Below are 27,545 nucleotides of genomic sequence, written 5' to 3' on the forward strand. Positions count from 1 at the left end.
CAAGTTGCCGCATAATTCCCGGACATTTGCTATATATATATATATATATATATATATATATATATATATATATATATATATATATATATATATATATATATATATATATATATCGTTGCATTAATAACTACGAACTCGGGCCCGGAAAAAAGAAGAAAGAGAGTGCGGCCCTATTATACAGTATAATCTTCAACAATCCGATAAACAACACCCAGGGAGAGATAGAGAGAGGGAGAGAAAGCTATCGGGTCGCAGTGCATGTCATCACTTTCTGGTATATTGTTCAATGCCCACCCTCCTCTTATCCGAAATTCTCTCTATTCGGCCATTTGAGGCTTCACTCAACCCAATCCGTCCCTTTCTCCTCAAACCCTTCACTTCTGGTACCCATTGTTACAACACGACAGTCGCAAAAACGTCATACATCATCGGTAATGGCAGCAATCGATTCTGAATGGCAGGTTAGAATACTCTATCCCATATGTTTCAGCGGTCACCGCATAAAGGATGTGTCTTTAGAGATTTTGTCCCAAAGTGACATACAACAATGCATGAACTGGCTAGGTGACTCATACAGTACTTTTAAGCATTGTCCATTTGATAATGCACGACTTCTTTTATTCTACTGTTCATTTTGTTGTGTGCTAAGAGAGAGTACCAGATATTTTCATTACCAGTAGTGTTTAGTAAACACTTGAAGTTTTGTAATACAATTTCTTTGTGGTAAAAATGTTTTAGTGACGAAATGGCGAACTGAACGGCTACCAAATTCCAAAGGTTTCCATATCTCTTCCAAAAATGAGCCCTAAAATCTTAACAATTTTATTCTATGAACACAAGATTAATAATTTTACTACAATTACGGAGTCAGTAATGTACAATCAGAAAGGAAAAACTTGTGTGCGGTCATATATATGAAGATGGTAAAATTTAGAACCTTTACCTAAGACCAATTCAAAATTTATGTTTTTCTGACATCCTTACTGCTTTAGTAAAAAGTAGATTAACTCCAGCTAAATTCACGTAAAATTAAAGTAGTAACCAAAAATATTTCTTGTGGGATCTAATTACAATCTATCATCCAGTTCTTGAAGAAAGAGGATATCAAACGTAATGTAATAAGTGTTATAACTCCTTCCTGAATTCTCGGACTTAATGAAATATCTCAATACAGTTACGACAGAAAGAAGCGTGTCAATATTATGCAAGTGTTCGTATAAAATTAAATATGATCAGTGCTCTTACTTGTAAGTACATCGGACATCATTCTGTAATCTATTCTTAACAAAGATCCAGATATTTTTGATTAACCCGTCTACAAGGATAACCTCTTCCACACGAATCGTTTTCTTTGTAGGAGTTTCGTTCATGTAATTTTATATGTAAACTTCATTGTACAGACAGTCGCCATGGGTTTACTTTTGACAAATTTAAACATCAGAAACGCATCCGTTTTACATATATATAACGTAGTGCGATAATGCACCTACAAACTCGAGGAGGAGACAAATTAAACAAAACATATCTAATGAACATGTCTTGAAAACAAAGCTTTTTCACGTTAAAAATATTGGAAAAGCAGCGAAGGTACTGATACTGGCAAATATTTCATGAATGTGAATTTCATCACTGTCGGGTAAAAGGTTACTCAGGAAGTCGCACCTGCCAAATGTAATAACGTGCAGATGGGAACGAGGTGACGCCGACAGGCAAGGGGTGGCCCGGGGGGTCCGGACACCCCTCCCTCTTCGGAACCACAAATGTTAAAAATTAATGAAGATTGAAACAAAAAGAAGAAGCAGCGTTAACAATATAAAGCTACAGCAAGCGTTCGGTTACTCTTTCTTGGGGAGTCAAGTTGAAAATGGATATTATTGTAACGGAGTGGTCTGAAGTCCATCTAGCTCCATGCTAATCCTATGGACTACAAATGACGATCGATAAACCGGTTCGATAAGATAAACTCTCAGGAAAACTTAAGAAATGTCAACAATCACCATATGAGCGTGGCAACATAGATTCCAGTTACACTTGTTAAAAAAAAAAAAAAAAAAGTCCAATTTCTCGGGAACACTAATCCATTTTATAGGATGTCTTTACTGCCGAAAGAGATCTCGTTGCTATCCTTGACGGCATTAAACGAAGACAAGAACAAGAAGAAGAAAGAAGAGAAGAAGAACGTAGTTCAAATGACTTCGGAAGATTATATATTTTCAATACTTTTTAAAATATTATTTTACTCGAGATTTCTTCAGAGTTTGTTTTTTAAAAACTTAGCAACATATCCAAATTTTATTGTCCTAACAAATTAATATAGTGATGGCAGTAAAATAGTTAAATTGATCGAGCTCCTGGTGTGTAAGCACAGCATTTCATGTCACGCTTGACCACCCCCCCTATTACGAAATTCTCGCTAAATGAACCAATATATGTTGCCAGTAAAATAGTTTAGAATGATCGAGTACCTAGTGTGATAACCATAGTATCTCGTCACGCCCCCCCCCCATTACGAAATTCTGGTTACGTGCCTGCGGCCCAGCAATGAGGATTCCACAAGTAGATGAAAAATTTATACATGTATTTTTCCCCATATAGTGGCAAATGTTCCACTGCCATTTGTTTATTGGGGGGTGCGGTGGCTCAATGGTTGAGCATTCACCTCCGGTGCTTGGGGTTTCTAGTTTGATCCCAGCTCTCGCCGTGTGGACTTGGTGGTGGACAAACACGTGCTCGTGGGTTTTCTCGTTGTTCGCCCGTTTCTTCCCACTTTCTTCATTCCACCATGTCATTCATTTCTCACAATCACCGTCTTCTTTAGCCTAACCGCCATAGCCGTGGGACGTAAAACTTAAAGATTTCATTTCATTTTTTTTTTTTTCATTTGTTCGCTATTTCAATTAGTGGGTGCGATTTCCTGTGCAATTGTTTAACTCGGGGTGATACCTATTCACGTTCATGAGATATTTGACATCATTTAAACACCTTCGCTGATTTCTCAACGGCTTTCATCCGTAAACGGCGCCTTTTACGAACCATGTTCATTAGACATGTTTTGATTAATTTATTGGCTACTATCACCTCCCCAGTTTGTTGGTATATGAAGGACTCGATGCACAAAGGGTTCAAATACATTAAAGAACAGTTTGGACATATTTCATATGTAATATCTCTGCCTAAACTTCCTTCTATTTAAAAGATTAACGCCTAAATATCGCAAATATCTCCTATAACGTAAAATAACATAATTTGTTTTACCATGTATTTAAGTGGATCGTAGAAACTTTGTCTCTCTTTCTCACAAATTTGGTAATTCAACTTGAATCCTATGTGCTCTGAACGACCTAAATTATATTTCCACCCGGTAGAATATGTCATAATTTTTACATTGCTACTGCTAGCGATCTGAGGAGAAAATTTATTTCGCAAGAGGCCTAGGGCTGCGTATTAAAACGACGAGGAAGAAATTTAAGAGAAATATGTAATAAAAACAATGTTTGTACCACAGTGCGATGGAGTTTCCTCGTTACAATGCTATCGGCGCTAGAGGAAGCTGAGAATGTTCCTTATTGGCTGCCAATGCAATCCGTGTATTTGATTTGTGCGTACAGCCTCGTTGTAGGTGGTTCAATATAAGTGAACGCGGGCGTATTATAGAGTGTCTATAGAGTGCCTACTCACAGTTTGGTTATCCATAAACTATATACGAACAAACAATCTGGGGAGCGCATCATTTTATTGCTCCCAAAGATGTGAAACACCTAAGTGCTAGAATGATTATTGTATTATTGTATCTCTATGGAAAAAGGAAAAGAGAAGTTACGGATTTATATTTGAATATTAATAAGTACATACTAAAATCAACAAAATTATTTGTTGTTGCAATGAGTGGTATTTTGTCCTGTTCCGACGTTGCTAGTAGAAGAGTTGAATTATATTATTTTCCTTCTTTCTTATTGGATCTTACACTGCTAAGAACTAAACTTACATTATATCCAAAGTTAATCTTGACCTATTTCGCTCCTCAACCTTGTCGATGTGTAAATCCTGAATCTCATACAACGGGATATAATACGCCACAACTAAAAGTGCTGCTTTTATGCTTCTTTTGATTTTATTTTGTGGGATTTATTCGATTTGAAAGACGGAAAAGGTAATATGTATAAGAGAAATTTCGTATGTGATGTACGTTTGATTTGCAGGACTAAGCTAACATTTGATTCAATTAAGATAAAGCATTGATATTGTACAGTAATAATCTAAAACATTAGTGATTCCCATTATTTTTAATATTTCTTTTACTAAACTAACATCTATATTACCCTTTTTCTAATTTTGGTTAATAATTTCTGCTTTTCAGGTGTGGCCTTTCAACCTGAATTTGCCGAACCGATAGCAAACCTTACAGTAGCTGTAGGTAGAGATGCTACTTTTACCTGCGTTGTACGACACCTTGGAGGATACAGGGTAACTACCATACAATATTCTATTACACATAAATATCAGTATAAAGTAAAGTCATATTCAATATAACTAGAGTTTTTATCTATCTAGACTAAAAATTAGAGACATCCTATGAACATTTATAGTATTTTCATAGTTACGCACTTACTCTTTGAAGAAATATAATTATGTTAATGCAGGAGTGCTCAGGCTAATCGAGCACTAAATTTAACCCATACACGCAATGACTATTCCAAAGACGGTGATGTGAAGGGTTGACAGTTTGATAGAACTCGTGTACAGATAACACTATACTAAAAGATTGACCGGCCTGTGGCACTTTTTTCGGGACAAAGTCGGTAAAAACTTTCGGTAAAAAAGCGTTGTTATATTGTTTATCTTGAGCTTTTATCTGGAAACAGTGTTCTGTCAGGACATATTTTCCAACATTACCATGGACTACAATGAGAACACTCTGAAAACACAGTCACGTTATATTCTTTTACCACCACCATTTGAATATAGTTGAAATGAAATTTGTAATTTCACGTCTCAAGTTTATGCAGCCTGGATATAAATAATGATTAATGAAAATGAATGATTACAGGAGACGTAGTGGAATAAAAATGTGGGAGGAGCAAGGAAACCCCAAGCAAATCCACTAACACGATTAGAAACTCATTTGGTTTGTATTGAACGAATTATCCTTAGTACAATAACTGATTATTCTACCACCTCGCTATTGAATATCACAAAACAAAGAATATCATAATGAACGAAAGAAAATATTCAACTAATCATCCAGAGATAGATAGAGAGTAACGTGAAAAATCGCAAAAATAAATCCTGTTTACAAGTCCTCTACGTGGTCACTTAGCCAGCATTCCGAACCTTGCAGCTTAGGGTTCAAATCTTACTCACTCCAAATATTCCTTTTTATGTTTGGTTTTACCATTCGGAAAACACATTATTGGAGAACAGCAAGGAATTTTAAATGACCAATACTAAAATGGAACGAATAATGTTAAAGTAATAATAGAGTTGTTTCTCCTGTTATACGTATTGCACACGTAAGAAATTTAGGTACATTTAAACACTCTTAGGGCAGTTCCTATTTACCACTATTACTTGTTCTAAACTTTTTGTAAACTCCTTTCCCAAAATGATGTTTTCATAAATGAATTACCTCGTGAACTAATACTCAGAATAGTTGTAAGCTTAATTTGAAATTCTTCTAGGGCCGCGGTAGTTAAGTGGTAGAGGGTTCACTTCTGGTTCGATTCTAGCTAGTGCCAAGTGAGCTTTGTGGTGGACAACACCGTAGGGGGGTTCTCCCACTTTCTTCATTCCACCATTTCATTCATTTCTCATTGGGTGATATCAATAAAAATAAGTAACTACTCCTGAGAAGTCCTGCTCGAGAATCGGAGTAACTACACGTGGAGTAATCTCCTCCCTCAATTTTGTATCAATAAAACAAGCCACTACTCAGGTCTAGTCTGCTCCAGATTTATGAACGTTTACTCGCGCTTCCTCTGCACGTAGCACTGAGTCGTATCAATAAAAGAACTAGTTACTCATTTCTCCCATCCGTCGCGCGGTCATTTCGGCAAGTATCACGGGCAAGTAGCAACGACAGTTTCAATCAAAGTGCATTTGTGGATATTATAACAGAGTTTCCAGTAGTACTTTCAAAGTCACAATTACCAGAAAGTAAACAAAGGAAAGCCGAAGCTTTGAAGGCAAATACAGTGAAATGCAAGGAAATATCAAATACATCTACGACTGAGACACAAATCCAAAAGAGAATCTTTAATATCCGAGCGAGCATTAAAAAAAATAAAAAAAAATAAATAAAAAAAACGGGAAACAAGAAAGTAATACTGAAACCACGGGAACGAACCTCTTGGAACTGATGGATGTTGATTGGAATCTAGCAATATCAAGATTAGCACGACAAGTGCATATCACGTGTTGTCCAAGGTCTTGTCCAAGATTGTTTGGCTTTAAGAACGAAATCAGACACTTGGTCCCTTTGTTTCCTTTTTTAAATAGTACAGCTAGTCACGTCGTAAAGCACGTCCATCTGATTGCGTTTTCCACACCATACGCGTCCCCTTTCACCTTGGCATAAAAAAAATATACATTCTCATGACACCCTTCCTATCAGCGTTGAGTTGAGTTGATTTTGAGTTTAATGTCCTTTTCAGTAGCGAGGCTATATGAGACGGGACCCACTGATTAACTTGGAATCCGAACCATATGAGCTCCCGCCGGGAATCGAATGCGGGTCTCTCATGCCAAAGGCATGTACGCTATCCGCTTAGCCACGAAGGAGCTCTTCCTATTAGCGTATTCGTCTCCAAAATACTAGGTTTCTTTATTGCCACGTGTTTATAGTCAAGTGCTCCGATAGCACCCGGAAATGTATATTGTTCTTGCCACTCTGCCTTTGCTGTTTGAATATTACACACACCTCCGGAAACAATCAATTTTCAGATTTCGCAATAATCGCATACATTACACTTGTAGTAGTCATAGACACAGTACTTTGAACCACAACAGAATCCCCTGACATTCAGACCTGGAATCCCGGATCACTCACGTAAAGCAAGAAAACCCGCATCTTTTCATCATTACGCAGTGCATCACCCCAAATTTCCGTTGATTCTCCTAAAAAATGTTGTGCTAACTACTCTACATTTTCTTTCGTGAACCTATGTTTTTTGTAATCTCCATTTGCAACATTTCTGTGCAATTTATAAATTTTGCTACATAGTAAAACAATCATATACTCTGCCATATTTCGCACGGAGTCACCTATTTAGCTTGCTCCACAAATTTGGAGAAGTTACTAGCATCACAGACGAGTCTTTGATTTTTATTGATATCAAACGCAAAGTAGTTACTCGGCACGAGAATAGAGGTGTGGTTACTTTAAAAGGGCGGGGCTTCTTCGAGGTCAGCCGAGACGACTAGTGCTCAGTTCTCTTTTTATTGATACCAATGCGAGTAACTACTTCAAAATTGGGCGTAATGAGTAACTTCTCCGTTTTATTGATATCACCCATTATCATCGCCTCCTTTAGCCTAGCCGCCATAACCATTGAACATAAAACTTAAATACTTCATTTCATTTCATTTTTTGAAATTCTTATTTCTGCTGTTTACGGATTGTCAGTGTTTAATAATCTCGTTTCATATTCTTGTTGCGTTACATTTAATATAATCAGCACATGAATTAAGGAACTTTTGCGGGGGAATAACTTGAGCTGGTATATACTGAAATTACTTTGAATACCGAAGATTCATGAAAAGCGGATTTTGATTTATCACGACTTTTTATTATTACATCTATTTATGAATTGGTAATACCTTGTCAATAGATTTTTTTTTAAAAAAAATAAACACATTTATTTTTGCTCATTATTCTACATTTTCGTGACAAACTAATTCAATTTAAACTCTACGTAAATAAATTCCGTAGCAATTTTCGGTGCAGTTTTCACTAATCGAATAAGCTATTCCTAAGGAAGGTTCATAGATAGAAAAAATAAATAAGTAATAAAGATATAATTATTTCTTCTAAAAAAAAACAAATAATTACTACAAGACCTGAGAAACCTATCGTAAAATATGCTGCAACCAGAAATTCGGCAGAGTAAGGGTGGTTGCTCAAACAAAGGGGTAATTATACTTTTGAGTCACTTTTCTCCGAATGATTTAGCACTGGTGATGGATGTTTAGGTTATAGGTAATATCATGACTGGTCAACTTTTGCCAGTATATCATCCACTTTTTCTGTGATTGGTTGCCCACTGCGAGAAGCATCTTGGATATCGAAATTTGTAGGGCGAAAGCGGCAGTTTTACTGATTTTGTGTCTATTTTTCCTTCTTAAAGTGCCTAAATATCCACAGCCTGCTTAAACAAACCTATAGGGAGTCACGATAACCGTTGGTAGAGGCTTTCATCTGGTTTCAAGAGTCGGACATTTGATCTCAGGCCGTGTGAGTTCTTGACGGACGAGATTTAGAGAGAGAGCAGGATGAGAAATTCAAATATGAAGATGGACGGCATGATGGGTTAAAGGTAGAGTGCTTATCTCTGCTGCGTGGGGTCCCTGGTTCAATTCCCGGCCAAGTAAGTTTGTGTTGGAAATCGTTGTGCTCGTGGAGTTTCTCAGGGTACTCCCATTTTCCCCCACTTTCTTATTCCACCAATTGTTACATCATCATTCAATTGGTTTAATCATGGTCTCTCTTAGCATAACAGGCGTTATAGTGGGGCGTTAAACTTAAAGATTTCATTTCATTTTCATTTCTGTTTCACATATGGGGACAGAGAGGAATACATTCACATATGCAAGTTTAGGATTGGAGAAATAAATTAGCACAGCATCCATATTCTGAGGAAAGTATTGTTTCTGTGAAACATAACAATTAAATTTTCTCAGCCGAACCTGCAAGTATCACACCCACAGTTGCGGAATTAAGGTAGAAAACTCTTCTTGAAGTATCGGATGATTGCACAGTGCGGCGATAGTACCCCAAGCATAGGATACGGTACTAGAATTTTTGGACAGCCTGTGTATGTTACCAATTGTCTGGCAGAAGACTGAATTTATGGAAAGAAGAACTATTAAAATGGAAAAGAAATTAAATAAAAAGGACTATTACAAGTATTAATAAAAGTGAATATGAATTGGACATTGCAAAAAAATAAAAGAAAAGAAAAGAAAGAAAGAACGTAAAAAGAATAAAAAGCATTGTATGTATTGTGATGATTAGTGGAATGTTTAAAAATATTTAGTTCTTTTTTTTTCTCAACTAGCTATTGTAAGAACGAAGAGCTATAAGTTCAAGGTCCTCTGCTTCAATAACGTAGCAGCATGATGTAATACAGCCGTGACTCTTGTTTTCGTGGCGAGCGGGTCGCGATAGCGAAGTTGAGTTGAAATCTAGTATTAGTACTGAAAGGATCGTTCTGGAGTGGAAATACAATGGGTACTGAAGTGCCTGAAGGATTAGTGGATTTACCCGTAACAAATATTCGTAGTTAAATTTATTTTTCTTGTTCGTCGACGAACTTGGAAATTTAAATGGTTACTACGAAGTTTTGGTTCGAGTATATTTGACTTTTCGTGGATTATTTTCTTTGAATTCCATGTGGTTCGGCAGAAGTTGTTGTTTTGAAGTCCTTTGGATATTTTCAAGAGGTGCCCAATACAGTAGTAGGGGATCCTTGAGCCCAGCTGTAATAGTTGGTAAGCAGGGCCGGATTTAAGGGGATTGCAAAGGACGTCTGGCAAGAAAGCCCCCACTTTAGAAAATTGAAACAATGACTAGGTCTTTCGTTTGTACTACGTTTGTACCGTTTGTACAAAAAATATTTTCGTTTGTACCATTTTACTTATAGGGTCACTTGAGAGGTCAACTGGCGGGCTATTTTGGCGTCAAGATAGCCCCTCTATCACAGCACAAAAATCGAAATACACCATTCGGAAGCAAATCGTTTGTTCCGTTTGTACCGAAAAAAGTTTTGTTTGTACCCTGGTAGTTTTCGAGAAAGAGGGGATGACATTTGGGGGCTATCTTGTACGCATGATAGGCCCCGTAATGTGTATTTTTTCCATGCCCATTAATAAGTATTATGTGTTTATTCATGTGAATTTATGTGTATTTACAAATCTAGTTGTACTCCGCATCAAAAAAATTGCGACACCTAACGCCGTGCAGCTAGGCCACCCAATATACACATTCTTATCCCATAATCGTGTCTGGTAAAGAGACTCCCCTCTCTCTCCTCCTTTCTTCTCTCCATAACTAAACATGAACGCAATTCTAATTTCAAACTACACATGCATTAGTATCAATAAAATGAAATAACAAAACCGAGACGAAACAAGATTCATAAGTAGATTTAGGGAGAAACTGAAACACACACAATGAAAAATTGAAACCAATGGATGTACGACTCGTATATTACACAGAGGTTCAGAAATGAGCCAGAAAGAGAGAGAGAGAGAGAGAGAGAGAGAGAAGGTGAGAGAAGAAGAAAATGTGGAATTTTAAACTTAGTAAGAAAACAACCTAACATTATAAAGTTCCGTTACCAGAAATCCAACAGTAATATAGAAATAACGTTTGTTTTTATATTTTTTTCAGGAATATTCGAATATATAGAGGATGCTTGAAACATTCATTAAGTCACTTTCAAAAAGGATAGCATACTCAATTTCCAGTAGAACTGTAGATCTCACAGACACATCTAAGATAATGTCAACAGTTTAACACACATGCTTGTTTCCGCGTGGTTCAGTTGTAAATTCGGTAGTGTTCATTGGACGTACTGATGCAAACCACATTCTAATAAACTCAGTAGGTAGCGTAGGTCATACCTTCCATTCCAGACTACTAATGCAAAGGGAACAAAAAAAAGAAAAGAAAAAACGAAAAGAAAAATGAAGAAAGAAAGAAAGATAAAATTGAATGAGTGCTATTTTACTGGTAAATTTTTATCACAAATATCCTATATTAAAAGTCAAAACCGTATCATTATGAAAAGTACAAATGTTCAATTGGAAAATTGGATGTTCCTTATAGATGTAGCAAACCTTGCATGTTTCAAATTTCAACGTGAATAAATCACATTGAATTATAGGATGAAAACAAATTTGTGTCGAACTAGTATAAATAAAATTTTGTTTTCAAATAACCAAAGAGGTTGCCATTTTCTAGTCTTTTCCGAAACTTTATCTGTTCCGAACATCCAGTATCACTTTCATCTCTTGCGGATATAACGTTGTAATTTGCACAGATAGAATGAACACGCTAAAGCTCAAACGGATCATAGTGTCAGTCGGATGATGTTGGTTAGCTTATGGACCACCACTTGGTAAAGGATTCAAAGCCGTAGTGACACAGTAATTCCACTGAGACTCGGTAACCCAGATGATGAAAAAGATATTTTGCTTATTCCCTTGTGTTTAAACAGTATTTCTTTCAGAGATGACCAGGACTGGAAATGTTTACCCCAGAGCCCAAAAACTGAAGTAGGCAATTAATTACGTTTTCCTGACCAGGTCTATTGGTCTCTTGCTCCATTTCAACTTCGAACAGGCACACGCACATGAAGTGCGTGTGTACGTGAGAGAGAGGGGAGAGAATTGAAAGGTGCAAAAACAGGATAGGGAAACGTCAAGAGAGAGAGAGAGAGAGAGATGAATATAAATATGAAACACTTATCATTACAGTATATGATGAAGAACACACACACTGTTTATTCGAATTCTCGCCAGTGATGCTTTGTAAGTTCTCCAAGAGAAGATAAATCTCTGTTTGCAGCCATTATTTTATGCGAAAAATTAAAAAGCCTGACGGGGAATCGAACCTAGATTTTCCGCTTGGAAGTCTGGTGCTTTACCACTATACCACCGATTGCTTTACCCAAACTTTCTCCAACAAATGCTGTAATATTTCTTTCTGAGAACGATAACACGAAAAGTGTTTACTGCAGATCAATGAAGTGTTTCGAATATCCTGGTAAATCCCTTGCTCTTTCCCAACCAACATTTGTAAATCGTCTCTATCATGATAGAGGTGTTTTCTTCCATATTCTTAAGCATTGCACGTCTAATATGAGAAATGGATTCTTCACTATCAGTTTGTAAAAAATGCAAGTGTGGTGTGAACAGGATTTGAACCTATGCCTGATAGCTTCATTTATCGTAACACCATTACGTTACCGCGACACTATCATGTCACCCGAAGCTGAAACCGAAATATTACTTAATTTAGCGTTGATCTTTGGAAGGATCAAGCTTCTTCCTGTAAAGTTATTTGCACCTAAGTGCACAACAAAATTCATTCAACGATAACCTAGAGGGAAATTAGTGTCCACTAGTAAAGGAAACAACATACAATCCAGGAATTACAGAAATAAAAACATATTATGAATTAATTTCGCCCCCCAGTTGACCTCTCAAGTAACCCTACAAGGAAAATGGTACAAACGAAAATATTTTCGGTACAAACGGTACAAACGTAGTATAAACGAATGACCTAGTCATTGTTTCAATTTTCTAAAGTGGAGGGCTATCTTTTCATTCGTGTGCAAAGTTGCATGTACACCCCCCTTAGTTGTAAATATATACTACCTAAAGTGCGAAGCTGGCAGTGAGTCTTGCAAAAACAATAGTTTCAGATAATTTTCTGAAGGTTGGAGGAACAGGATTCATCGAGAGCAGACACTTAGTATTTAAAGGGCAATTCCTCATTCACACCACAGATGCCTAAAGGAATTTTAAAAACTCAACTTAATTCAAATGTACTGGCAGTTATTTGGTGCAACCCCCTTCAGAAAATCTTAGATCCGGCTCTGTTGGTAAGTACACTGTAGTTTATTTTACTTAATGGGTTATTTATGGATTCATTTTCTAAATCATTTCGATATTTAATAAAAAGTGTCCATAGGATTTGTTGTTAGTCCCATTTGATTTGGTTTTATATTGTTCGATAAGTCCTATTAGTAGAGTGGTTAATAACAAACTTAGTTTTGTCATTATTTTAGCTAAAGTTAATCCTTCATTTATTTACTGAATTTGCAATAGGATTGAGTCGGGTTTTTAGAATCTATTCGATTGTCTGACTTGTCGTTTAAGAGCAATTGAGTTTGACATCGAAGTAATTACCGGAAAACACCTGACAATTCAATCGGGCTAAAGTAGCATTCGACGAATTGAATTTATAGCGTCATTGCTTTATTGAAGCAGAGATTTCAGTATTCCCAATTAAAGTAAATAAAATTTAATTTTTGAATTGTTTAAATCTGATTAAATCTAATAAGACACATTGTGTATGGAAATTTAATTGTGTACTAAATTAAAATAAGATTCATTCTGTTGGACCTATTGGTTGTTATAAGTGGTATAAAATATTTTTACTGTTATTGCATTTATTATTATTAGATTTATATTAAAATTGTTAATTAGATTGGATAAAGTTTGAGATATTACATATATAATACATTATATACTCTTTGGAATTACAAAAGTACCTATTTGTAACAATACATTAATCGATAATTTCCTTGACTCTAGAATAATTTGCTCGAATTATCTTTTGTTAGGAAATTAGTGTATGAAAATACTCCTTGACGCATGTTTCCAACAAGTACCCTGCAATACCGTATATTCAAGTACGGATTATTTATTATTACTTTACTTGTTGTTAACAGTAACCGTTAGTTTTGAGTAACGACTGCAAGGAGTGCTACAGCAGGGAGAGAAAGATCTTAACATTTGAGGAATGAGGAATTAAAAAAAAACAGCTTTCGGAGACGGGTTTCAAACCAAAAACCTTTCGGTTATGAAACCAGGACGTTAGCTACTCACCCGTGAAGAATGACACTTGACGAGGGAACTATGTTCTTCTAGCATATCTCAAGAAAGACGACACTTTCGAGCCATGAAAATTGGAAATATATTATTACTTATATTAGGAATGGTTATATATTACTCAAACAATGTGACGTTGCAAAGTGTCGAGAAAGAAATGTGTAAGATGAATGATAGGCAAAGAAGTTCAGCGCCTGAAGTACTACAGTGTCCTACAAGTAAACGTTCTTACCCAACAATCGGGGACCTAGACATGGTCGTATATATGTTCGTAAAGAACTAACCTAGATTTGTAAAAATGAGAAATCTGATAAAAGGGTATAGGAGTTAGAAGGATCTAAAGTTAACATTGTAATCTATAAACAATTTTATTCGCACGTTAGTCTCGTCTCTCTACAAACTTTCCTTGCTGGTCTAATGACTAGCGCGTGTGTTTTGGGTGCATCTTGTCCGGCGTTAGATTTCCAGTGGAAGGCTACAATATTTTAATTTCACAACCAGTCATTTCTATTAAACACCGGTCTCCTTTATCATATAAGGAAAAATCATGGTTAGTAAAACAAAAACAAAAAAATCCATTTCTCGAACTTCTGCTACATGCTCGACTTATGCTTCACAAAATCACAATTTTCCCCAGAATGTAGATATTTTCCCATAATTTATTTTTCTTATTCTAACACCTCGCATACGTGAATATCTCCTTTCTTTGAGAATTTCATCCGCCACGAACTCACATGGTCTGGGATCAAACCTTCAATTCTTGGTGGCAGACCCAAGCGTTCTACTAATGTGCAATCCTGACTAGCTGTAGGTTTCTTTCTAGTAGACTGCGGATATTTAGTCACTTGAAACACGAAACATAGACAAAAAGGTAGTAAAACAAGAACTAAAAATAGCCAAAATAGACAAACATATATTAATACTACTCAAGAACTATTACCACATTTGCATGTAGTTACTCTAAAAGAAAGAAAATTCGTCATTGAAAAGCACTCATTTTTCCGATAGGATGTAAGAAAATGAGTCCAGAAGAATTTATATGTGAATGTTTCGGATATATTACGTCACAGAAACAATGATTTGACGATAGCTGCTTTAGACAGTTTCCACTTTTACCGAAATAAAAATTATAAAATGTAGCACAGCTTTTAGGGAAGTTTACTCATCTTCACGACGTAATATCTTACGTCTGGTTCTAAGCATCCGAACACTTTGCACTTCTACCAGCCTCAACTATCAACTGTTAAATGAGGTTAGGCAGAACTTGCTGCGACTGATATACCTTGCTATTTCTAACACTAACTCTATCTCATGCGCAAAAGAGTAACTACATTTTAGACTATGTGATATTTTGTCATGGTTTTCACTAATGTAATGAGCTACTCTCAAGGAAGGTTGTTACATATATATATATATATATATATATATATATATATATATATATATATATATATATATATATATATATATATTTAAAAAATCAATAATCTGATTATTAATTACTACGCATTTCTTCACGAGTGTTTTGTAATGAAACACGTTTCATAGAAAGCCTTTAGCTTAGATATCTAACTAAACTACTGGGCAACGGAAGAATGAAAAAAAAGTAAGTAAAAACAAAATTTAGAAGAAAAATAACTAACTCCAAAGATGTATTAAAAAGTAAAAGAATAAGAATTTTTAAAAAGAAAAACAATCGACTTCGAACATGCAATAAAAGGACAAAATATATATTTTTTTCAATATATGAGACCGACTCCAAATACAGCGCTTGAAACAGATTTTTTATTATTATTATTATGTATAAAATCTTTCTAAGTAGTACCAAGCCAAATATAATATATTATTAGCTTATTAAATTACTATCCAAATAATTTTATATTAAGTAATAATTTGTTAGGCTAGGCACGACTTCAAGGTTTTGAATTTCCTGTTTTCAAGGGCTTTATTATTATTATTATTATTATTATTATTATTATTATTATTATTATTATTATTATTATTATTATTATTATTATTTGCTTTTTAGCGGTTTTAGTATTTCTTTTTGCCTTTTAGTACCCTTTTTTGAAGTCAGTTCATATATATATTTTTAAAGTTTTTATTTCACTATTATAATATATGCGTTCACTTAAAACCCTCTATTATTTTACGGTTGTCCATTCATTTCCATCTAAAAGTGGAGTTCCCGTGTGGTTATGCGGATACACGTACATATTCCTTTGACTGGGAGACCTGGATTCGACTTCCGGCGAGAGCTCATGTTTTGTAGAACCCACGTTAAGCTGTAGGTCCATGTTTCATGTAGTCTCGGTGCTGAAAGGGGCGGTAAACTGAAATCAATCCAACAGATGTTATGTGGTATTAACAAAATCTTGAAATGAAATCTTTCAGTTTAACATCTCACGACTATGCCTATTAGGTTAAGGGAGACAGATGATTTAGGCAAGTGAATAATGATTTAAGAATTGGTGGAGTGAGGAAGTGGGAGGAAACGGAAGTACCCCAACAGAAAACCTACGGATACAATGTTGTCCACCACTAACTTACTTGGCCGGGGATCGAACTAAGGACCCCATACACCAGACAAAAATACACTACCACTGAACCACCGAGTCCCCTGTATGTGATATTAGAAAGCTGCCGATTTGCTACTGTTTATTTAATTTATTTATAATTGTAGAAATGCAGATCTTAGATTTGAGAAGTTTAACTAGTTAAAATTCACTGAAGGAAAATAAAGACGGGAAAATATAAAGCAGCCAAATGACTAGATTTTACAGAAGTTAGTGAAAGCTAGAATTGAAAAGTACTTACTGACAACGTGCGGTTCAAAAAAGGAACGAAAAGTAAAGGAAAATTACATTTTCTATGTAAGTAAGTATATTTGCAAAAAATATATTACCTATTTTTTTTCCCTCTCTTACTGTGTACTGTACTTACATTCCCATTAGCAAAACAAACCCAATGGACGGTAGTTAGCTGGTGAGTTTTGTTGTGTACTTTATAACTCAATTAACGAACATTAACGGAAAAATACCTTTTCGCAAGTTTCCATTTAATAATTTAAAAGGCCGAAACCCAGTAAAAGCAAGCAACTTTCTCAGAAAGAAAGAGAGAGAGAGAGAGAGAGAGAAAATACAGAAGCCAAATATATGTGGATGGTCGCATGTGCCGATGTGAAGCAAGCATAGAAGCTAACGAACTCTATGTGTTCCCAAAAAGGGACGAGCACCAGGTGTAGAGCATTGCATTTTGGGATAGAAAAGAAAGAGGCAGAGAGCAGAGAGAGAATAGGGGATCATTGGTTTCTAAGACTAGGCTAATGAGGACGTTGCATTGGTGAACCCCTTACACACACACACACACACACACACACACATAGATATAGGTATATATATATGTTCGTCCCCATCCACATATTCATTCTCATTTCATCTTCTTCCTCCTCCCTTGAAAATCTCTCTTCTGTTCTCCATTATTACTCTCGCCGTATTTCCACGGTAACCGACAAGAGAATCAAAGCCGGGGCGATATATTACACGCGCAGCTGTTAGGAGGACTCGTGCTTCATAGCCCTTGTAGATCTTTCCTCTTCCTTAGAAGAAACTCGGCGATTAAATAACTGCAGAAGACATAAGGAATACTTTCATCTTCTTTTTTTTGGTCTTGCATTTTTTTCTAGCTTCACGAAGGAAGAAAGTCCTTTTACAGTAAGAGTCTGGGAAAGGAACCACCAGCTGAACAACATTCTCTTCGTGTCCTCCATATGCCTTTCTCTTCTTTTTCTTCTCCATCATCATCGTCGTCGTCATCGGAAAACTTATAATAACGATCATAATTGCTCCCAAAGATTGTGGTGCATTCATTTGGATGGTTTCTCTGGTTTTGTCGTTTCAACCGTTTGGGCTTTAATAATATAGGTAGCGGCGGCAAAGAAATCACTTAATGTGGCTCACTGCAAGAGAGAAAGAGAAGACAACTTGACTCACCATCGGCTTAAGGAGGGATCTATTCAATTGCATATGCTGCTACGTTGCTATAAATCTCACAGATGTTAAGCTCCGACAAAGCTAGGGACTCTGTATTTCTTAATCCGCTGTCTTAAGGATGTCGGTTGTTAAAGCCCACCGTGCATTAGATTTACTTATTAGTGCGGTAGAAATGGACATGATACTATGTACATTGTAAACGTTTTTTTTAAATGAATAATGAATGTTCAAATACACAGGTAAAGCGATATAAACCATGGATATAAGCTTTAACCATCCAAAACACTTCTATTGGACTGGACCAAACCATACTTCAAGATTAGTGTCCAGATGTCTCTCTATTGATATTTATATCAGTTAGAACTGAATGACATATTAAATAACTGTCTTGTAGTACAATTATTGTATGTAAAAATGACTGCAAAATTATTGATTTATGGTGTGAGTTAATTATAATTAAGCAATCGTGAAGCCTGCATAGAAACTACTCAGATTTGCTTAAGTAGAAAGATTTAGTTTTACTTAACTGATCAAGTCTTTTATTAATAGATTTCGAATATGCTGAACCTTGTACCTAGATAGTTTGTAATTTAGCTTAACATTTATATCAACGTTGGATAAACCATAGGCCACTTATGCGATAGTATCATATGAAGGAACCTCCAAAGAAATATAGTTTTTGAGATACACCATTATGAAATGTATTCAGAGTAATATTCTACAGTTAAGGTTTTAAGTATTTACACTTTTTTTTAAAAAAAAAAAAACTTTTAACTGATTGACTTATATGGAGAATTATTTTGGTGTTTCCTTGGAAACGAACTGGAATTTTAAATACCAGGTTATCATAAATAAGTATTGCTGTTCAGAGAACTCTGGAGACGTAACCACTCGACAGAATGCAACCAAACCTGATAGGAGTATATTTGGGAACACGCTGAAGTGATTGGTGTAGAAAATAAAAACAGTTCCAATTTTCGCCACCAGGGGTAATTGTGGCGCTGTACAACACCAAGTAAGTGCAGCGTGGAAGAAAAATGACACTAGTGATAGTAAATGATAAGAAAGGCTGAAATTACCTCTCCCGTGGGTCTCGTGGCATTGATTACCAATGCTATTAATACCCCGTGGTCAGTGGCGGATTTACGGGGGAGGGAGCTTTTAAGTTGAAGCTTCCCTTTAAAATTCTTGGATATCTTAAAAAAACAAAGTTAAATGTTAGTCTTTCCTGTGCTCATAATATACAAGCTAACTCCGAAATTCCAGAGAAAGGTTAGTGTCAAATCTCGCCTCCAGAGATTATTGTGTTTCTGTTCAGTATTAAGTACGGTGAGTGTGGTATGGAAGACAAATGATATTATTGATAGTCAATGAAAAAAAAGGTCATAATTGTGCCCCTGTGCGATGTGTGGCATTGATTTGTTCTCCTATTAATGATCCCGTGGTTTAGTGATGTGTTATGGGCGATGATGATGATGTGGGGTTCTGCACATAGGCAGATCTTTGACGTGAAGGCCCTGGGCAAGGAAAACGCGTGGTGACTAGTACCGTATGAGATGACGATGACGTTCTAAGGATGGGACCTACAGGTTAACATGGGATACGATTCACGTGTCTTCATCGGAAATCGAACCCGGGATCCCTTGAATACAAGGCAAAGAGTGTGGGAAGAAAAAGGAAGCAAACATCGGATCATCATCAATTAGCTTCTAGCACATAGTGGCGCTCAAACCCGTATCACTGAAGCACATCCAGGCGTGAGTAAGCACCTAGAGAGGTAATTATAGCCTTTCGTACCATTTAGTATCACTGGTATGTCGTTTTATTTCCACGCTGCACTTACATGGCGTTGTACAGCGCCAAACTTACCTCTGGTGGCAAAAACAAGAACTAATTTTGTTTTTTACACTAATCGCTTCTGCATGTTCCCAAATATGGACCTACCAAGTTTGGTTGCATTCTGTCGAGTAATTAAGTCTCCAGAATTCTCTAAACAGCGATACTTATTTTATGATAACCTGGTATGAGATTCTGCTTATTTCTTTTTCAAGCTTTAGTTAAATGTGAGTTACTTATTCGAAATTAATTTGTGTTGTATATCATACTTAATTTCAAATCACTTAAATTAAATTTGTTCATTAAATATTATAATTATACAGGGTGTTCCAAAATTAATATCGGGGTTTTAAGGTTTTGTAATATTTATTATACCAGGCTGTCTCAAACGTTCTGCACCATACAAAGAGGAAAATGAAACACGAATATCCGAAATAAAGACAAACCTATGTTTAGCAAAGTACAGGGCATCATGTTTGATAATTTTCACGCATCTTTGGAACAACTGTTCAATCTGATATCGATACCAGATGGAAGGTTTAGAATTGTCCAACTCACGACAGGAAGCATGCACTTTATCATAAGAATTGAATTGCGGACGACACAAGAAATGTGAGAAGGAGCGAAACAAACCATAACCTGATTGTGCAATATCTGGACTAAAGGGAGGATAAAGTAAGAACTCAAACCCTTCAAGTTCAGCCAGAATGTTGGTTACACATCGAGACCGATGACTCTGAGCATTGCCAATTTGTAGCAATAACCTCTTCCTCGTCGTTAATGATGGATATTTCTCGTTCAGAATGGCATACACTTTGCGTAATTCTTCAGAATACAGTTCATCTTTTATAGCAGGATTCTTTGGAACAAACTCAAAATGAATTATCCAGTAAATATTCCACCCAACTCATAGTATGAGATTTTTTCCTAAGTCCGCCCTGTTTCACATTGGCTAGAACTTCCTATCCTCTTTACACCTGTTTATGTGTGTCAGGGTTTTTCAAAAACACACATTTCTCACAGAAACGGAGATCACGTGGTTTCTTTTATCAAAGAGTGCCAAATTAACACTCTGCGTTGACCTGCTTCTCTGTTAGCTCATGGGAACTTTCTTCTGGTTGTTTATTGATGTAATCCATGTAATGAAATCGACGGTTTACTGTCGATTTGGATGCCCCAACCACTCCTGCTAACACACATGTACTCAATAGTGGTTCAGTACTCATGGTATCTTGCAGGGGGCCGTTATCCATCGGAGGTCGGTCCTTGCGGGGCTTAAATCACCCGAAGTTTATGTTTTCTGAACGAACTGGAAGATGTTTATCGATACAGCCCTGCTTTATTCTCTACACGACAAATTTCCTTTGCTGCAGCTTTTGGAGTTAGTTCCTTTTTCCATAAAAATCGTAGCATAGCTCGAATTGACATTTGGTCTTCACTCATGTTACCCTTTTTGACTTTACGGGAACACTCGCTACACACGCAGTAGACCTACTTGTCTTCATTCGATCCCACGAATCTATCTTCTATGCCTGCCAACAATTTTCACTGGTGGAGCCACCTATCCTCCCAAAGTTTTACCTCATGCAAGTCAGTGTGTTGATGGTGCAGGACTTCTGGAACAGCTGGTAATTTACTTCAAGTATGAATAATAGATAATATGAAAATAAACTCAAACAGTTTGTACCCACACCTTCACACGCACTGCTTCCTCTTTCTGCCGTTAGAAGGCGCTAGTACTAAAGATTCCGACTAGTGAGCAAAAAGCTTTTTGTGTTTTACATTTTGGTAAGACTGAATCTGTAGTTACAGTGTAACCGTCTGTGTATAGAATTTTAAGGAGACGCTTACCACTACGTCCTTATCGTTTGCAATTGCTACAATCTCTAAAGCCTACAGACTATGGTTTACGTGCCAACTTTCCAAATGAAATGTTGCTGCATGCCAATAAAGGTTTTCTGGATAGTGTCGTCTTCAATGATGAATCAACATTTCACCTAAGTGGCGATGTAAACAATCATAATGTTTGCATGTAGGGGTAGCAAACCCCCACGAGATGGTACAGTTGCAACGAGACCCCCGAAATTGAATGTGTTTTGTACCATATCCGGGTGGAAGATTTATGGGCCTTACTCGCCTATCGATTCGATGTGTGTCGTGTGAAGAATGGTGCTCACATTGTACACTTGTAGCAAAAACTGTTTGAGTTGCTCTTTCATTTGATGTATTATTTATAAATATACATTAAATGTAGTAAATACAACAGAGCCTTAAAACTCCGATATTAATTTTGAAACACCCAGTATATAACAGAGTTTTATAAACTTACAAGCATTTTAATTGATTTGAAGACAAAATCAATAGAGTGAAACCATTAAAGTTCCAGTTTTTTCCAAAGAAAACAATACTCAATTTTCTGTCGTATGTAAATTAATGGGCAAAAAAGAGGGTTTGCACAAATATTCTAACTCCGTTAATGCAATGTGGTATTCAAAGACGATATCGTTAAAAATATCTCTAAATTGAGAAAATTATATTTATAAACTTCTAATCCAAATTCTTGGATATATATTCTTGGATATTTATAAACTTGTATATTGTATATTTATCATTCTGTCTATGTTGTCCCGAATACTTACCAAGAACAATTAAGTTGAATTAAGTGTTGATGCAACTAGAATTTTTGAGACAAACGGAAAAGAATTTTCCACACATTATAATTGATACCCCGATATATATTGCTAGACTAGGACAAAAGCTTGAGTATGAAAAGATGAATAAGTGAAAATAATTAACTTGTAATACAATGTTGTATTTATTGGTTAATATAAAAAAATATAGACATTATATTATACATGATCAGTATGTTTCACCCTTCATCTATATTATCCACCACAACTTCCACATATCTTCACGTTTCTACTTCAACAAAACGTTTGCAATAATGACATTTTTCATGTGATGTGATGTATGTTGTATTGTAAGTCAGCTGAATGCACATGTTTGACATTCCTGTTAAGTTCCTAAACTTGAAAATCTTCTAGCAAAGGAACTCTGAACATTAAAACTCTATTTCCGTGTGAATTCACTTGAATCGATTTATTCTGGGGGTATAGATAATAACAAATTCCTTCCCTTTTATTCTTTGGGAAACTCAAAGAAGTTAAAAATAAACTTCTAAAAATGTGTTCATATTTTCTTACATATAACTATGAGAATTATATATTGTTACTGTTGCCAGGGAGAACTTATTGAAAGTATGAATCTATTTAAATTTCTACATCTTGCTAGTGTTCCTTCATTTCGTCTTCTGGCTTAAACTTGTAACGCCCCTTTTTGGGAATTGGAGTTAAGAGATCGTGCAGAAATATTTCTTTTAATTTTCTATTATTATTATTATTATTATTATTATTATTATTATTATTATTATTATTATTATTATTATTATTATTATTATTATTATTATTATTATTATTATTATTATTATTCCTGTTGTTCTGTATGTGAACGCTTACTCTGAGGGAAGAACGCAGACTGAAAATATTTGAGAACAAGATCCTGAGATGAATATTCGGACCCAAGAGGAACAAAAATGGAGAAGGGCGGAAACTTCATAACGAGGAACTACATAATTTATATGGTTTACCAAACATTGTGAGGGTCATTAAATCTGGGAGATTCAGACGGGCAGGTCATGTAGTCATGATGGAAGAAAGTAGGAACGCCTTCAAAGTCTTAACTGAAGACCAATCGGAAAACGACCATTAGGAAGTCCTAGACGCAGACGGGAGGACAATATTAAGATGCATCTCGCAGAAATAGAAATACAAAGTAGAAACTGGACCCAGCTGGCTAAGGATAGAAGTCAGTCGAGAGCTTTTGTGTAAACGCGGTATTGAACCACCGGGTTCCATAGGCTATAGAGTTAGTTATTATTATTATTATTAGGAATATTTTTATATGACTAAGCTATAAAGGTAATATAGTTAACGTTTCTAACTTCGCTTAGAGGCAATAGCGTAGAGACAGAAACATTTCCTACAAGATTAAATTATTTTACTTATTCTGAAACTAAGTGCCTACCATGTAATCAAGTGGCAGTTCATCAACATTAGCCTAATTATATGTTATATTAAGATATAATTCTTTCCCGCATTTAAAGTAAGATATAATAAATGTGTATCACAGAACTCCGAGAAACCCACGCCCACCATGTTTGTCCACCACAAAGCTCACTTGGTGGGAGCTGGGATCGAAGCAAGGATCCCATGCACCAGAAGTAAACGCTCTACTACTGAGCCCTATTCTCGATAAGTATTCCGGACAACAAAGAGAGTATTGGGCTTTTAATCGTGTTTTCCTTTAGATTGTTTACAAGTTCATAAATATAACTTCCTGATTTGAGAGATATTTTTAACGATACTATCTTCCGGACTCACGTTACACTTAAATCCACAAATCACAAATCAGTTAATATGGTGAAGGAGATAAACTGCAGGTGTTTACCATGCTTCAATATGACACTATTTTATTACTGAAACATTCAAGTGATATTGAATCTAAAAGATTAAACAACGTTATCCTAAATCATTTGTGATTGTGTCATACATTGAAAGCAAAGTAGAGTTAAGTTCAGGCATTTTCATTGCTCTACACAGTTTTTCATCGAAAAAATGTAGGACACAAGGGAGTATAATAGTGTAGATATGATAAACGGTTTCAAAAACTCAGACCATTTATAATACACAGCTGGCCGTACCATTTGTGCGTATAGTCAATTCCCGGGATAGAACGGACGAAAGAGTTTCTAGAGAGTGATCAGGGACGAAAGAGGGAAAAAAGTCACTTTTTTCTTCCTATATGGAAGAAACATAAAGGGTATCTAAAGAGAACAGTTTTCGAAAACAGCCGTTAGATGCCACCACAAGCGAACCTAATGGTAGTCTTTTCTTGGGCCATCTCTATCATTTTTATCAACTTGGAAATGTTTGCACAGGTTGCTACACTGCTTTTTAAGAAAGCCCTTGTGTAAACTCTGAGGTCGAAGCGAAGACACTCCAAATGAGCTTCATGTTGCCTTCCATTTTCTCTATCTCCACTAACCCCCACCCTAACTTCTCTCCAACCTCTGCTATCTTACCCTTTGGTACAAGTTCAACAAGCCACTCGAGTGTTTACATCTTTAAAGGGAAAATGGGTCACAGTCTCCTATTTTCTGCTCTATTAAGATTTTATTTCTAATCCTTCCATAAATTAGGGCATGGTATTAGAACCACAAACGTATTTGCATTTAGAGATAGTAATTATTATTATTATTATTATTATTATTATTATTATTATTATTATTATTATTATTATTATTATTATTATTATTATTATTATTATTATTATTATTATTATTATGGAGCTTCGTCGTGACTACATGGTTAGCGTACTTGCCTTCAGTATTTGTATTCCCGGTGGGAGCCCGGGGTTTGGTTCCGACGTTAATCTATAGTAGATCCATGTCTTATGTAGTCTTTGTACTAAAACGGGCACCAACTAAATTTTATTTAAATGATGGTGATGATGCTTATGTAGGGGTGATATGTTTATGTACTTTATTTACAAATCACACATATCACATCCAAAGCTAATGAACTGTATGATTAAACCCATTTTACTGATTCACCCAGATATCATGAAGGAACGAGAAATAAGACTTGACGAATATTTTAGATGTTACTTGCTTCAATTCTTATTTAAAGGTACATGTGTTAATATGATAAATATAACATGCTTTGTTCATATGTTAATATACTGATATAATACTTAAATATTAGTACAATGAATTACTTATCTTAACATCTTTCTGCAGTAATCGTTGCTTGCTGCTAGCTAAACCACATGTTGCTTGCTAACCATCATACTTTGTCTTCGATCACACATAAACTGAGTACCACTCTAAAACACTGTTAACAACATGTAAATCTTGTCTATGAATGAACATGTGTTTCTCTAAAGACTATGAATAAATATGTTTTTCTGAAACTATGAATGAATATGTTTGCCTAGTTGCACTTCACAACACATTGTCGAATGCAGACACAACTTGAATAGCACACTGAAGGCACTGTTGCCAGCCAATACAAAACACAACTCACTAAAAACTCACCAAAAAATCACTAAAAGAAACACAAAGAATTCACTAAACCACTAAACTATATACAAAAAATGAAACTAATATGAATAAAAATAATGCACATATGCAAGCTTATCCAGATGGAGAGTGTCTAAAACTACCAGAAATAAATAAAATACATAATAAGTCTATTCTTGTCTAAGCACAAGTAAAGTTGAATAAAAACATTTTCGTTTAAATCATCTGAAAATTTTCATGATTCAATTCATTTTCATGATTCTGGAAGAATAACTGTACTTTCGACTCCCGATAACTGCGATAATTACGGATAATATATTTTAATATATTTGTTAATATTATATGCTGACACAAACAAAAAAATCTATTATAATACTATTATGATAAACAACATTTCTCCCGAGGATCTATTTGCAATTGGGTCACGACAACTCGAACCTCGATAACTCGCATTCCTTGATAATTCGAAATTTTGAACTCGATTTCCTTGAACCATCTACAACAATCAATATTAAACTAACTTCCGTAGGTCGAATGTTTAAATATTACAACTTTGATAAGTCGAATTTTAAGGGTTCCATAATCATATTTAAAACTTTGGTAACTCGAACTTTTGTATCTGCGAACCTCTATAAGTCTAATTTCTCTCGATGTGACCTCGATTACTCAATGCTATAACTCTATGCTTTTATGTAATTGTCATAGTTGCTAATGTGTACTGCAAGTGTGCTTCAGTCATATCTAGACATGAAAAAAACCCTCTATCTGTTTCTGGAGATGAAAAACCCCTCTATCTAGGTCAACTTCGAACTTCGAATTATAAAAGTTGAACGAATAAAACATCGATATATAGAGGTTACATAGTCACTTTTAATGAGGAACGTGAAAATTTGCTATCACGAATTTTTGTTGTGTCACTGATAATTCGAACCTTGATTATTCGGAAAACTCGATAACTCGATTTTTTTATGTATTGCCTTCAGCTTTGAGTTATCGGAACCTACAGTAAATAAAAATGAATGTAACTATTTTGGCGACTAACTTCTGGACCGCTGCACCAATTTTGATGAATTTTAGTACGAGAAGCACCTTTGCATAATTTAGGTTTCTAACATATTAGTTTTCTCAAGTGAATTTCCTAGAGGTAGAAAATGCTCCTACAACGTCATTCCAATGCTAACATACGGAATAAAATTTGAAAATGAGTTCATTTTGTTTCTTTGGATTGTATAGCAACCATTGATTATATTTTAACCGGCTTCAATTCGACCGTCAGGTTTATGAATGGAATAAGTTCAAAGCCAAAAAGTTGAGAAATCGAGGAAAAAACTGCCCAAGTGATAGAATTTTCATCCAATAACCTCCAAGCTTGTACTGGAGCTTGAGAACGATATACTATACTACTTACATGTAGAGCAAAGCTTGGAAATAATGTAGATTACATACAAGTACAAAAGGTCCTTTTTCCACTTTTTGATCTTAATTCTCTTCTTAAAACTGAGGATTCAATTACGGTTCTTTAAATATGAAACTACAAGCTTATTCACTACGAAAGTAAAATAACGGTTCGGAGCTTGTATTGGCGAGTTTAAGCTGGACGTGTTGTACAAAATGACAAATGCCATTTTGCGTTTGCCGCTTTGAAGATAGTATCTATGAAAACACTTCAAGAATTTTGGTTATATTTAAATATTAACTTAAAAATTATTAGTTTTAATCTTGAGTGATTAGCAAAAAAAGGT

General features: G+C 35.5%; 1 protein-coding gene across 2 annotated transcripts in view; it reads left to right on the forward strand.

Annotated features, from left to right (window-relative positions):
* The window catches only part of LOC145675724 (lachesin-like), a 1,095,594-nt gene that overhangs the window by 813,923 nt on the left and 254,126 nt on the right, over window positions 1-27,545 (forward strand). For both annotated transcript variants that reach the window (XM_081746357.1, XM_081746347.1), the window contains exon 3: window positions 4,358-4,464. In XM_081746357.1, coding sequence (XP_081602483.1) covers window positions 4,358-4,464 — 107 coding nt within the window. The remainder of the gene's footprint in view (window positions 1-4,357; window positions 4,465-27,545) is intronic.

This window comes from Thermobia domestica, chromosome 2, assembly GCF_964235325.1.
Source record: "Thermobia domestica chromosome 2, izTheDome1.hap1.1, whole genome shotgun sequence".
Taxonomy (NCBI): Eukaryota; Metazoa; Arthropoda; class Insecta; order Zygentoma; family Lepismatidae; genus Thermobia; species Thermobia domestica.